Source organism: Manacus candei, unplaced genomic scaffold, assembly GCF_025592945.1.
Source record: "Manacus candei isolate 608988 ecotype Guabito, Panama unplaced genomic scaffold, ASM2559294v1 h1tg000064l, whole genome shotgun sequence".
NCBI lineage: Eukaryota > Metazoa > Chordata > Aves > Passeriformes > Pipridae > Manacus > Manacus candei.
The window spans coordinates 2,890,045-2,905,145 of record NW_026138112.1 but is presented as its reverse complement, the minus strand read 5'-3'; the positions used below and the strand labels follow the sequence as shown (position 1 = coordinate 2,905,145).

Below are 15,101 nucleotides of genomic sequence, written 5' to 3'. Positions count from 1 at the left end.
CTGGTGGATCCAGGAATTTTGTCCGGATCATTTGGCTGCTCCCGGTGGGTGAGCTCCCCGGGCTGTCACAGCTGGCTGTGGTGGTGGCACACTGTGATGCCAGGCAGCAGTTTGCCTTCCCATTTCCTCTTTCCTGTCTGGCCCTGCTTTTCTTTGCCTTGTGTGCTCCTTCCTAAGCAGAAACGCCTTTACTGAGCATTACAAGTCATGGTGTGACTATCACAGAGAGACACCCAAGATGCCAACAGACATTCATATTCTATACAATCTGTGTTTCCGTATTATTTCACTGTTATGTATAAACCAAACATCCCTTTGTGGCCACACATGAGGCACATGCTTCAGACTAAAACAACAATTTGGAGTTGAAAACCAGCATTTTTAAGGAAAGGGATTTGTAATGTGATTTAATTGATTTATGTAATTGAAAACCAAAACAAAACACCACTGTTATGTACTATAAATGACTCCTTTGTCTTCTACAAAATTTAACTTGTTTACATGCCCTGCAGCCATCCTGAGAGAATAGAATAAATGGCAACTCCTCTTTGGGCCTATTTGAACAAAGAATCAGGAAAGGGAGGATGAGAGTGGCCAGAGGCTTATGAGAAGGAAGAGATAAAAAGCAGCCCAAGGGAAGATTACAAGTTCTCAGAAAAACAGATCAATAATGACATTAACTTGCAGCTGCAAATGCAACTATTTGCATTTTGAAAACAATTTTCCCAACTACTTCACTGTGCCCAGGGTATCCAGAATACTCTCTGCAACAGATAAAACTCCTTTGAAAGGACAGTACTTTAATGGAAAGTTAAGATCCTGAGGAAGCCACTGTATTTTTCAGTATAGGACTGGAGAGCCAAGTTCACCTTCCCCTCCTACTGCTCACTAGGGTGGAAGGATCTGAGACTGCTCCAATTTACAAGTGACTCCCAAACAACTTGCCACTGATTTTGTCTCCTCCCTTTTCCCTCTCTAGACCTTTCACCCTGTGGTTCCCCTGGGAAAACCATGACGAATTTCCACGTGGAAATTTCAGTCCCAGTGTTAGGTAGTCTCTTTTTGTTGTTGTTGATGGCCTTTCCTCTCTGCCCTCTTTCTCTTCACCACATTGAGACTCTTGACAAGGTCAAACAATTCATCTTTGTTTCTATATTTATATCTGGGAAGCTCCCTCTAGTAGTACGACATTTCAGCTGGGACAGCTTTACAAAAACAGTAGGTAAGACAGCTGATGGTACAGAGACCTGGCCTGGGAAAATAAAATGTGTTTTTGGAGAAATGAGAACATCCCAAGTGTTCATACAAAATGAGCACCACCACCTACACTGGGATCTGAACCCAGAATAAATAGTACTTAATGGCTGCCCAAAATAAAAGCAGTCCTGGCTAGGACAAGGTACTGGTGGGATCATTTAGAAGATGAGTGAAACACAGACACAAGGAAGTGAAACCTGAATGCATCCTGTCTAGATGATAATATAGTTGTGAGAATTGAGAGAATTTAGCAAGGAAGTCCTGAAAGAGAGGGAATTGCAGGAAACTAAAAAGAAAAATGGAGATGATGGGGTAAAAAATGCTTATTAAGTATTTGAAAACAAGTACAAAAAATAGGAAAGAGAAAAGTACATGTGCCAGCACAAGAAAGGGAGAGAGAATGGAATAGCAATGGTGACAGACAGAGGGAAAGCAAAGTTAAATCAAGCAGTGGCTTCTCTGAGCTCAGCCCGAGTGTGGCTGCTCTGTGCACCAAGGGTTTGCTTTTGGAATGATGTGATTCAATGCCTGTGGTGTGACACTGCCCCAAGGAAGACAGATATGCATGTGAATTAAAGCTACACAAAGGTGCTTGCTATGTCAGCTTAAGTCTATCACCTCCAATTCTTGACTCTTCCTCTGAAATTGCACCTCCCAAATTATGATTTTATATTGATTTCCACAGCAAATTTAGAAGTGCACATGATGACTGTGTGAGCAGTCTGGGGATCCCAATTTCACACACTCAGGCCATAGAGTTTCTTTTCATGAAGAGCTTTGGGAGGAGTTTTAAAAGTTGCTTTTGAAAAATCTTGTCTTTCACAGGCTGTTTCAAAAGACTGTGGGAAGGGTGGCTAAAGCAATTCTGGGTATAATTTATAGTCATCTAAGTCTGCTTTAATCTGCTTCCTTGGGAGCAGCTCTCTACTGGCTAAGTAGAGAGTGGGTTCCCTGGTGCCTGGGATTCCATAAGGCATGGAGCATTTCCAGACATTCTTACTGCTGTCTAAGCCCCCAAAACCTTCTTGTCCCTATAACCCACAATCCAAACAGCAGCAATCCCTGCCAAGGGGGTGAATGCTGGGGATGGAGGGAGCTGTGCAAGCTGTGCCTCCTTCTCAGGGACCTCTCCCCGAGCAACAGTGCCGTGTCCTGGATCACGTCCTTCCACAGGGACAGTACAAACGGGCTGGAGCTGATCTTGGACAAATTTCTTCTCTTGTTCCTCCAGGGGACATGCACATGGGGTCAGTTGGGGTTTTTTTTCACTGTGAAATTGCCAACTCCCCCATGCAGTGACACACAGAGCCACAGCTTCAAAGAACATCTTTTCACTTTCCTTTCCTGCCTTGCCTTTCTGGCACAAGGAGAAATCCTTGCCTGTAAAATGTTGTTAGCTTTCAAGAGTGAATTGTCTGAAACTGGTTTTCCTTATTTATTTGAATTCTTACAGCAACTGCCCTCCAAATGCTGCCCAGGTAGTAAAGCTGTAATAATATCAGCTCAAGCCATTTCTTTGCTTTGGCATTCGTAAAGTGGATCCTAGTAAGTCAGGAACATAAGAAGTTATTCAGTGTCAGGAAAACCTCAGGAATATGTACAACAAAATAACCTTCAGATTAGAATCATGTTTTTCATCTGATTGTCAATTTGAGGGATTTCTCCCAAGCACGACCAAGGGTCATTAAAATCTCCTTCCCTCTTGTCTCCATTGTGGAGATTCATTTGAAAATACCTTGACAACTCCTATCCACAAAACTTCCTTATCTAACTGTATATGAATCACTTTGAAAGGAGCCACATTTCTCTTAGCAACCAAAGAATCAGTCTTAGCAACAAGACAGCTGGAGAATTTTGTGTTCACATAGTTACTCGTGGACAGTACGTTCTGTTTTCCCCTGGCATTGCTGTTTCAGTGTTGACTTAGTAAAGGGTAAGAAATGGTACAAATCAGGCTCTTGCTCACAGCAAAGACATCACTTGCAGGGCAGATGATGATCTCTCTACCTTTGATGCTGTTTTTGAGGAGCCAGTGCAAGAGCACTGACTGGAAAGTTGAGAATTTAAATTTTTGCTGTGACAGAATTACTACAAAGAAATATGTGAGGGAGCTGCCAGTTCCCAAAATCTTGACTTCCCCCCACAGAAACCACAGTGGAGAATCAAAGCAGGAGTTCTAAAGGCTCACACTGGAGCCTCTCTCAGCATCTGTTCACGCTGAGAGCAGTTGGAAAGGCTGGATAGAAGGTGACTTTGTTATATATATATATTTCCTATATTTTCTTTGCAAGGATAATTTGGGGATAAATATTATAGTGGGAGAAACTGGGAACATCAGAGCAATTGCCATGTTGGTTATTACCTGGGCTCATGATTTACAGGAGTGTTGGGGAAGCTTCCCTGAGGAAACAATGCTAAGATGACATTTAAGAACAGGGCAGTGTTGAAGTATTTTCCATTTCTCAATCCCACATCAGTGTAAGGAAGTGAGTTACCATCTGTACTTTGATCCTATTGAGTAATTCCAAGTGCAGGTACAACAGTCAGTGCACTCAGCCCTCACCCACCTTCCTTCCCTGTCTCCTCCCAGGGGCTGCTGGTGTCCTGCAGGCTGGTTTGATTCCCCCCCTGGTGCTGAAATTGCAGACTGAGCTGGATGAGATCCTGGAGCTCATCCTGGGCACCCTCTCCAACTGTCTGCGCATGGAGGTTTCGGGAGCCCTGGCAACTGGTGCCATTGCTGCCCTGAAGGAAAAGCTCACACACCCCTCAGCAGCCATCAGAAGCAAAGCAGCTCAGGTCCTGTTAGAAATCAGGTAAAGGAAAACAAACCTGTCCATAATGCCAAAGCCTAAGAAAGTCCTCATTTCAGGGGTAAATCCATGCCATTAGTTTACACTGTGTTCCACTGCACATCGAAGCTGCCACATTTCACACATAAAGCACTATCAGCCTGAATGCACCCATAGATAGAAGGCTTCTAAATATCCTAACTGCTATAAATCACTCAAAAAAGCAGATGCTGATCAGTCATTCCTTCTCCTTCTGTTTGTTTTCAGTATTGGCAGTGGAATCAGGATTTTTTCCTGGTACAGCACTGCTGAGAAAAAAATCTTGCATGAAAAATCTTGTAAAACCAGGATTCTGACCACTGTGGAGGTAGAGAGAAGCTCCCTTGCGTTTTTGGGCAACACTCTCAGAAAACTGAAGGCCCTGGGAAACTCTCACTGTGATTGAGGACAGAAATAGTTTTCTGACACAGGCTGCTGTGCACGTCAGGGATGGATCAGAAAAAGCAATCTTTATATTAAATTTGGGTATCAGAGAGTGGATGAAAGGAACAACTTAAGTCCACTGCAACCAGAAAATGTAATAAAGGTGTTCAACAGATATCTAGTTTAAAGAGGCCTGCAGATGATGTAGTTTATATATCAACTGGTACAAAACATTTGCTCATGTCCTGTAACAATGCGAGGTCTTAGAGGAAAAGAGACTGTAATTATCATGAGTCAGAGAAAGAAAGTCAAATGCACCTGGAGTATGGATATCAACTACATTCTAGGGCCCTGCAGGAGCTGGGCCACATTAAATGCTCCCCTTATTAAAGAGGCTGGAAACAAAGGGAGAAAACTGACCTGGGAGAAAAATGAATTGCAGACCCCTGATTTATCAGGTTTTAAAATCTGTATAAGGTTCAACAGCCAGGTTTCTAACTCACTGCCATTGGGACCACCAGCATCCTTAACCTTACATCCTGTTCCATGCTGCTGCCCATCAGTCTCCAGTGTTCATAAAGAGTTTAAAAATAATCCAAATATCACCCAAAAATAACCTAAAAAATAGTGAAGTCCATGCACCTGGGTTACTGTGGTATCATCAGGGCTGTACCACATGTAGGTTCAACAGCCACCAGGCACAAACACACACCCCTTTAGTTCCCAGCTGGAACAGTCACTCCAAAGGGAGCAAACAGCAGTGTGCAGTGCTGGTGGCACAAACAGGCTGGGGTGGCTGCATGGTCTGCAGGCACAGTTCAAAAAAGCAACTTAACCATCTTTTCTGCACAGTTCTCATCCAGAGGGAAAACTTCCAGTGTGTGAAGAAGAGGTTATCCCTGTGCTTGTGAGCCTGCTGGGAGACACAGATCCTGCAGTCCAAGCTAGTGCAACAGGAGCACTGATGTTTGCTCTTGTCACTCCTCAGGGTGAGAGTCAGTTCTGCTGGGAAACCTTCTGGAAATCCAATTCTAAGGAAACTCAGTAACAAAACATTTGCCTCTCCTACCCCTCAGTCCTTGGTTCCTGACAGTGTTAAAGCTCCTCAAGAAACAGTAAGATCAGGACATTTCTTCATATGTCTTGAACAACTACTGTTACTTCCCCACAGTGCCATGAGGGAACAGGATATTTCACATTTCGTTCCCTTGAAGTAGGTCGAGAAGTGATTTATCTCCCCCGCCTGCACCATTTCCCTCCAGAGTGCTGCTCCAGAGAGGGAACATTTCCCATTCAAGTCCAGACCACACAGACCCACATACCTGGAGCTGTGCTGAATCACCAGCACTCGGCACAGGAGCGCTGCTTTCTGGAAACATTTTGTGGTTCCAGGCAGCTTCTCTCTCACAGCTGGGAGAGCAATGAATATTAATAAGGTCTGCAGCTCTCCCAAGTAACTTACATGACACTGAAAATACTAACTGCTAAATTCTCACTGTGATGAATGAGTAATTAGACATAAAAGACTCTTAATAACAGCAGTTGTGTTCCAGTCCTCCTCTGCAACCCTTCCTCTGGCTACCCGAGACAACGCGGGAATGGATTTCAGTGTTTGAAGTGTCTTTAAAAATGCAAGAATGGGGCACGTTCTTAAGGGCATCTAACACACCCCACTCACCCCCCCCTCCAAAAAATAGTTTATTCTATCATTTGATGCCTCATATATTCGTGGGTAATTAGTCGCAAATGAAATCCTAATGTGCAAGGCAGATAAAGTTAACTGGGAAAGATCTTTTTTCTTAAATATAACCAGCTGGGAGCCAGCCTTGGTCTCCAGAAGAAGGGCATGTCCTGCCCCTGTGCACTGCACCCCGGGGCTGTTCAGAGCTGTAGGGGGGCAGGGAGTGCCAAGTGTCAGTCCAAAAGGATGCTGATTAGATGTCATAACCAAGGCCGGTTTCTTTCTCTGCAGGGAGAGCCTCAGCCATGGCAGCTGCAGCCATCCCACCTCTGCTGAAGTTGGTTGCTGAGGAAACCAGCACAGCCCGTCTGAACGCCATCAAAGCCCTCACGCTGCTGGCTGAGCTCCCCGAGGGCCGAGAGACGCTCCTGGATCACACGGACACATTTCAGGAGTGTCTGGATGACCCCCGGGAGGTCGTGAAAAGAGCTGCCCAAACCGCCATCCGAGCCATCGAGTGGAAACCTTTCTGCAGCCGCGATCTTTTCTAGAGATCTGTTGCCCTCTGTTGTTGTCTGGCTGTAAGAGGTGCTCGATTATATGAGACCTTCAGAACCAAAACTCTTTTCCTCACTTAACTCCTGAGCAGTTCCCTCTGAAAAGTCATTTGCCAACAGATTCACATCTATATTGCAGGTCAGAAAGCAGAATAATGGGGAAAAAGAAAAGTTAGGAAGTCTGGAATTCTCCACTAGGGGTTATTGCCTGAGTTACCAAGATTTTCCTGATATAAGAAACCAGCCCTGTTTTCTTCATAATGTTCTCTACTTCTTTTTCTTTTTTTTGAAACCTCAGCCTATCAACCATTAATCAATAACTAATTACATTAGAGGGGTTCCTAATTAACCCCTCCAGCAGTCTTGCCTGTGCTGAGGAATTGATCTGACACAGGAATTTACATGAGTTTTGTATCAAATATTTGTTGAACGTGAGATTAGAACCATTTAGAGCATCAAGCCAGAAAAAGCAAAGGCAATGTCATGGAAGGGCTTCCCTGAGAGAATCAGGAGAAAGGCTTCACTAGGGTAGCCCTTGGTAAAGCTGTGCTGGGGCCACAGCCCAGTGCCTCTGACAGGAGGGGGGTCTGGCCCTAGCTGGCATTGGTTAGGGCATGGAACAAAAGCAGCTCTGGGGTTGTGCTGGTAGTTGGCATTTTGTAGTTCTGTAGACCTGTAATCTGACCTTTGAGTACCCAAATTAACAAGTATAATGGAAAGGTGTTGTGCCAGAACTGGAGAGTTTTGCCATCGTGTCTCACTTTTCAGGGAGAAAGATGGGACAAGAGGAAAACTGATTTTACTGTTATGATCTAGTCCAACAGGACCTGGGCAAGATGATCTCCAAAGGTCCCTTCCAACCTCACATATTCTGTGATTAACAGCTGTCTAAACAGAGAGGTAAGGAGATAAACAAGACAGAACTGAAAATGTCCTACTTTGAAAAAAAGTGTTTCTTTGCATTTTTTTTTAAATCAACAGTTTTTTAAAAACCTTTTACTCCATAGAACTGAGGGTAGCATACAAAATTCATGCTGTTTGTGAAAGCAAGACCTGACCAACCAGACTTACATTGTCTGGAGGAAATAAGGTGGTAGTTCCTGTGGTTAGGTCTGAAGGGCAGTGGAATTAGTGGGAAGTTCAGTAGCATTTTATTCACTCTGAGTTCAAGGCCAGTCACTACAGACGTGGCACATTTCTGCCTCCAGTTGCAAGGGTGTAATTGAAGAGGCATCACAGGAGTCCTGGGCAAAGAAATAACCCAAGTGAGCAGAGCAAACCTGGCCATTCTCAACGACCAAGGAAGGTGAGACAGTGCAGCTGACTCTGCTTCACAGCAAGTCTCATTGTTTTCACTCAGGGTTTGGTCTCACATGGTATTTTTACATCTAGAAGTTGCCACGTTGTAGCTACAAAGAGGCTGCACCAGGTCTCTAAAGGGGTTATTTGTCAGGGGTGCTGTTCCATTGGAAGCCACAGTCACAGAGCAAACTGCATTAGCCTTACAGAGGGTAAACTCCTCCTGTAGGAGTGATTACAGTTAAAATGGTTCTCCTCCATAGCCTAACCAAAGGGCAAATTTCCTCTCCTATAAAGATGTGATTTTAAAGTATTGAGTCAGTTGGATTCATTCCCTCTGGGCAGGATCTTAGAGGAACTCTGCCTTTTAAACACATAAGGCACTCATACGTAATACATATTGGTGCCAGAGTGCATCCAACTCAATAAGAGAAGCCAGGCAGCTTAATCACATGCTAAAGGACTGGAGCAGCACAGTGGAGGCTCAGCTGCTCTTACAGAACTGCTGCAGGAGAATGCAGTAACAGTCACCATTTTAGCTCAGTTCCAACCTCATCACAGCCTTCCCCAGTCATTCAGGTATCACCCTTCAGTGAGTTCCCAAAATAATCAGCTTTTTCAAATGTAGAAATAAGACCTCCACACTGAACTGCTCTCACTAGAAGAAATTCAGCTAACTTGGACCTTAAGTACTGCATTCCGAGCATGTGCTTGAAAGACAATATAAACTGTTCCCAAAAAGGCTCTACTTGGGATCAATGTTCTTGTCTCACACACAGAAATGGAACTAAGCCTCAGTTGAACTCTGAGATACAGGCACTAGTGGTGCCCTCCCACATGTCAGCTGCTGTCTCAGCCACTCTTTGCACAGCTACACCTGACATGACCCGATACTCCAACCACAACAGGAATTCCCCGGGGCTTTAGAGACCATGCACTGCCTGTGGAAACACCAGAATGCAAAGTCTGCACATGGAACAGCCATAAACCACTACTAGTTGGGGTTTTCAGTTAAAAAGCTGTATTTACTGACAAAAGGTTGCAGAGCCAATAATTCAAAGTCACGTGCTCTGGTGGGGCCCAGCCAGCAGCAGGTCACTGGCCAGAGCACAGCACAACAAATGCCAAAGGGAGCAGAGTTAAACAGCCTGTGTGAAGCAAAGGATGCACAGAGAGCACAGCTAATGTAGAAATAATCCTAATTATTGCAGAACACTTTTGTAATCTGTGGTGTTTCTAGAGCTGCATTGTCTTAGTGTCCCAAGATGTGTTGTCTCCCACTGGGTCACTGAGCAGGACTGGCCAGCACAGCCTGTCCCAGCCTGGGAGACGAGGGGACAGGGCACAGAGCAGGGAGACACTGATCCTGTAACCCTCACTATATGCAACCTGAATTAGGGTACATTTTTACTCTACAATATCCTTTTTCCAGGTACATTAAAATGTAACACACAATTGCTCCCACAGTAATATGCTGATTCCTAAATCTCTCTCCTAAAATTAGTTTCTCAGCCACAATTCAATATCTGAAATGTCCCTTCACATTCTTCATAAAGACCTTTGAGATCTCAAATGTACCTGAAAGTAGTCAAATAGGTAAAACTCCGAACTAAACGTCCCAGTGTGGTCTTTTTTATCCTGGGAAAGACCCTTTTGAATTGTTTTATACACATCACAAATACTTATATTAACATCTCTGGATCTCACCCACTGTAATTAAACTCACTGTTTCAGAGGCAATGCTGTGTGGACAGCAGGTCTCTGGTGTCAGCAGTGGTGACCCCCAGCACTCTCCACTCCCGTGGCTTCAGCACCGAGGCAGGGTTGTAACATCACTGAAAGGGATTTGTCTTTTTAGCTTGAAGCCAACAATGATGAAGGCCCAGATATAATTAATGTGGTCCTGGGTCAATACTGGAATTAATTCAGTTACACTTGACATGGATTGAGCTTTTCAAACAATTCTGCCCAACAATTCTCATCGACACCAGAAGACAATTCAGCTGCATCCACGGGACATGAAACCTTCCTGAGTGAGCCTTGTGTCCCACTCAGGTAGGGCTCATTTTGAATTTTTTCTAACAGCTTCCAGAAGGTTTAGGATGTTATGGTGCTTTTTTCTTGCAACCACGAACTCATTTCCCTGTCCCTGTTTCCTTTCACAAGGCCAAGGGTTGGAAACCATTCGGTCCTGCTCTGGAAAATGGCAGCTTTTCATTCCATCCCTTCATGTTCCAGAGCAAGGAGTAATTTGATTCCCATCACTACATTGTCTATTAAAAAAGAAATAAATCATAGATGGAGAGATCTGTCTAAGGACAAAATAGTCTGGGAAAGTCAGATTTGGCTAATTACATTAAACCAAAAGGGCAGAGTGTCTTCTCTGTGGCTACACACAAAGCTAACATGCTCAAAGCACAGAACCTATTTTTAGCAAGACAAAATTTGCAATTTGAATGAATAAAAACCATTTTAATAATTTGTTATAAAGATATTTTGCATCTAAGCCACATTTTTAAAGTTATAGGCTCTGATACCATAAATAACAAAACTGCACAGAGCGGCCACGAGCTCACACTGCCCTCAGCCTGAGGCACCTCAGGCCCCTTGGTGCTGCTCCAGGCAGGCACAGGGCTCTGGCCTCAGGCACTGCCAGGTGAGCACAGGGTGGGCACAGCAGCTCCAGGGAATTATTCTTTTTCACAGCTGCCCATGGTAGGTGACAAGATGAGCAGTCAGGGTTTTTTGCATTTCCCCTCTTTCTCAGTGGTGTATTGCCCTCTTAGCAGATCTGGGCCCCTGGATTTTCAGCCCAGCACAAGGGCAGCTCTCTGTGATCACTGCTCCCTTCCTTGCTCCCCAGAGAACACTGCAGGAGCAGGACACAGACACCTGCAGCTGGGACATGAGGTCATTAAATAAATTAAAACCCCCACAGCCTGGCACCAGCCTTTCCCTGTGCAGCCTATCCCCAGGAATGTCAGCTTGAAACCCTCCTCTGGCTCAACACTTCAAACAACTCAAGTGCTCTTCAAACACAGTGACCAGGGCTCCAGAGCTCTCCTCCCAGATGCCAGCCCCCCCTGGTAACACATGGATTTATCATTTACCTTTGCTCCTCGGTTTTGGGTCAGCTTTTCCTTCACCCAAACACTCCTGGGTTTGCCAGCTTAGGAAGTGCAGTGAGGATGGAGGCCATCAGCAATCCTGGCTGCAGCTGGGGCTCTGATCAGCAGCATCACCTGCAGAGCTCAGCCTCGTGCCATGTCCCAGCTCCCCAGGGACAGATCCTTCGGTTAAAACCAGACCATGGTTACTGCAGAGGTATTCCAAGCTAAGGCACAGACCTTCCCTCCCCCAGCATTTCAGTAACAAAGAGGAATAAACCCAAATTCTGAGTTCCAAGAACAGAGTGTTCTCATGATCATTAACACTAAACATTTGTGAGATACTTGGATACATTTTTATGACAGAAAAATTAAAACATAAATGAACAGTGATTACCCTCTTCCAGGACTTGGCCTAAGAACTACGTAGTAATTCTTAAATGGAAGATATTGTTTAGTGTGTGTTCTTTCCAGAGCAGTGTCCTAACTGGCTGACAGTGCTACCAGGGGAATTTTTTGTTTTATTTTGTGTAGTTCATTTTAAATAATTCTGTATATCTAAATAAAGTCCTCCAAAATAAGCTGTAACCCTGTATCCTACCTGACAGGATAAGCTGGGATGTCTCAAGATCCCCTGAGGCAGAGCTGTGTTATGCTGTACATGCCATCCAGGTACTTTGTGCTGTTGAGCCAGAGGTTTATTTGGAGTCTCACCACTACCCAGAAGTATTTGAAATGTACAGTCAAATGTGGGGGACAACTCTGTGCTCAGGGTTCCCACTCCTAGAGCATGAGAATGCCCAGGACAGCCTCAGCTACTCCTGGGTTTAGTCTGAGTGTCCCAACCACAGCTGGGATGTGGACAGAGCTGCCCTGAGAACTGAAGAAAAGCCACTTTCTTCCTCAAAGTCACGAAACTGTCTTTGAATGCAACAGCTACAGACCTGAGGAGGCATTTCATGCTAAGCTGAACATGAAAATTTTATCAGCTGTTCACAATATCAGGCAATTTTTCTATGGAATTCTACAAAATGAGAAGAGGCAGCAGCAGCTGTCAAACTTTATGGAAACATTTGAACTCTTCCTTCTACAACATCCAGTTTTCAGACTGGAATGAAATCAGGTTGCTGAGGACATACAGGGGACATTGCTGGGAAACTGTAGGTTAGATTTTCAAGATTCTGTAGTCCTGGGAATGAAAATGAAGTGATGGTGCCTGATTAACCAGGAGGTCATCCAAAGGCTGCTCAGCCTGCCAGGAAATCACTTGTGTTATTTGCCTTTATCCAAATAGCTCTATAATTTCACCATTTTTTTTCTTTTTGTAGCAAAGGATGACAAGGAGGGATCTGGGCAATCCTCAGTGAAGTCCTCCTTGTTTGTTTTTCATCCATTACTATTACCCAGAGCCAAAATCTAGACACCAAATGAAGCTTCTCTGTCTTCCATCATATCATATAAAAATCCCATCACTTTGTGGACACCAAACACTTAAAAATATACAAGTACTTTAATACATACAACTCTTCATAGTTCATCAAATATAATTAATTCCATGGTCTTGAAAATACTCTATTGTTGTGTTAAGTGTAAGAAAGAAAGGCTTGCACTGGTATTTCTGTAGCATTGATTAGATCTGGCCTGTGCACAACCCTTCAGGATACTGCAGGGACTGTGCTGAAGAGCAGCAGTTCTAGTGAAGAGCAGCAGTTCTGGAATCCAGCGCATTTTGGGTTAGATTCAAAGGAAGCAGAGATGCTGTGAGAGGATTATGAAGTGAGAGTGATTAGAGCTGCAGGAGGCAGCAGCAGTGGTGTGGCACATGTAGGGACTGCACTGCCTCCCCTTTCAGCTGCACTTGTTCCAGTCAGGACCATCCTCTGAAATGCTTTGGGACAATGCAACAAGGAACAGGGAACTGTGGTGCAGCTTGACTAAGCAAACCAACATCTTCTTGTTACACTTGATTCCCCAGGAAGCTGAATGAGATGAAAAGAAAATCTATTGCTTTTTGCTTTGAAGTGTTAAATCTGCCTTTTCCTGTGTCCCCAGCTGGTACCAAACTTATCAAGTGCAGACAATCAGCCTGGTTTAGCTGATATCCCACAGCTGTGACTATTCTCCTCCATGAACTGCTAACTCATGCTGCCAGCCAGTAGGAATTCTAGTTCTCAGTGAAATCTTCAGAGAAGGATTTATAGCTTTGCAGAAAAGCAGCACAGAGCCCTCAAATGCATTTGCAAAATGCAGCTCAGCATTCTGTGGGCGTGGGGTTTGTAGCACAGTCCAGAGAGAGAGGCAATACATTGACACCAACCCCACAGTAATGAGGTCCTTGACATCCCAGGGTGGGAACTGATCAGTAAGAAATAAATATATATATATATACACACATACACACATAAATATACTTTTAAATATATATAATATATATAGTGCATGTATATAATGTATTGCCTGTGTATATATAATATATGTATTTTGTATAAAAAGCTTCACATTCAAGTATAGGTACATATTAAAATATCAAGAGAGGAGGACCTTTAGAAGTTAAGCTTAAACAGAGGATCTGTTGGAAGCAGAATTCTTATTAGGATCATCGAGAGAGGTGTTCCCCAATTACAAAATGCCATCAATTCAGAGGTTAGTGTTCCACTGATGACTGAGAAACACAACCCAATGAAAAGTGAGAAAAAAGGGAAAGAAGTGATAATGGAAAATTAGACATAGTGTCAAATATATTGATATACATATAAATCCTTTACTTCAAATATCCCATGTTTGGAGGGACAAAAGTGATGTTTTAATTGGAATTTGTAATACAGTCCCTCAATGGTTGTAGGTTTTTTGTAATCAAATTATCATAGTCTAAGGAAAAAGAAATTTGAGAGATCAGAAGAAGGGTTGAAAATCAAAATAGCATCATCAACCCTAAAAGGTAGTTCACAAACCCCGATATGAAATATGGCTCACGCAGCCTTGTTCTGAACCTAAAATATGAAATGTATTATGAACAGAGAGAATAATGGATGGAAATTCTGAACCTCAATTAGCCCTGCATTGGTTCAGTGCCTAAACAGAAATTCTCTCTCTTGAAATCCCAGTGGCCTTCATCTTCAGATTGTTGAAATTATGATCATAAAATCAGCGAGTAAATCACCCGGACTTTTTAGCAGTGTGGATGATGAAAACATTAAGTGTGTCTAACTGTGTAAATCTACAAGCCATCAGTTTCCTTGGCAGTGCAGCAGTGTGGGGCTGGGAGCAGAGTTATGCAAAGTAGGCGTGGCAGAACACAGCCACAGTCAGCAGGATGATGCCATTGACATTCACAATGTTTCTCCACAGGGGAACTTCGCTTGTGTCCATCAGCTTCTTCTTCAGGGCCTCCTCTTCCTCCTTGCTCAGTTTGGGGCCTTTCTCTTGGTCCAAGCCACAGAACCAGTTGTAGGCTTTCTTTACACATCCAGGTTCCTCTCGGCTTTCCTCGTTCACTGGAAGGAACAACACTCTGGTCATGGCACAGACAAGGATCACGGCACACACAGTGCTGGGGCTGAGGGCAACCTATACCAACAGAGCAGTTCTGATGTATGGCCACAGTTAATGGAAACACATAGGTACAAAACAGGACAGGGATCAAGTTAATACTGGGTTTTCACAGCTCACCTGGAAATGTTCCACATGTTCCACAGGAGCCTTTTGCAGAAATCACTTGGGCCTTTTACAGCCCAGAGACTTGGTCTGGTACTGGAGAAGCAGACCAGGCTGCAAAGCTTAAGCTCAATTTTTTCAGTAATTTCTACACTTTTAATTAAAAGACAAATAAATGAATTTGAGGATATTGATTAAAAGAAACTTGGGAGCAGAACCAAAACCCAGCAAAGAGAACTGGTGTTTTTGCAGTTTGCTTTCATGGTGTCTTCAACTACAACTCACTGTTTCCAGGTGAATTCTCTTGGAATGCTGGAGGCACACACACTGC

The 15,101-nt window shown here is 43.9% G+C and overlaps 2 protein-coding genes across 6 annotated transcripts in view; one reads left to right on the top strand and one right to left on the bottom strand.

Annotated features, from left to right (window-relative positions):
• RSPH14 (radial spoke head 14 homolog) overlaps positions 1-6,968 on the top strand; it is a 76,475-nt gene extending 69,507 nt beyond the window's left edge. For both annotated transcript variants that reach the window (XM_051805363.1, XM_051805364.1), the window contains exons 5-7: positions 3,848-4,073; positions 5,325-5,461; positions 6,445-6,968. In XM_051805363.1, the coding sequence (XP_051661323.1) occupies positions 3,848-4,073; positions 5,325-5,461; positions 6,445-6,704 (623 nt within the window). In that variant the 3' untranslated portion in view covers positions 6,705-6,968. The remainder of the gene's footprint in view (positions 1-3,847; positions 4,074-5,324; positions 5,462-6,444) is intronic.
• A 5,639-nt stretch (positions 6,969-12,607) lies between these two features.
• Positions 12,608-15,101, bottom strand: part of SLC5A1 (solute carrier family 5 member 1) — a 39,962-nt gene continuing 37,468 nt past the window's right edge. For all 4 annotated transcript variants that reach the window (XM_051805346.1, XM_051805344.1, XM_051805347.1 and 1 more), the window contains one exon: positions 12,608-14,610. In XM_051805346.1, coding sequence (XP_051661306.1) covers positions 14,387-14,610 — 224 coding nt within the window. In that variant the 3' untranslated portion in view covers positions 12,608-14,386. The remainder of the gene's footprint in view (positions 14,611-15,101) is intronic.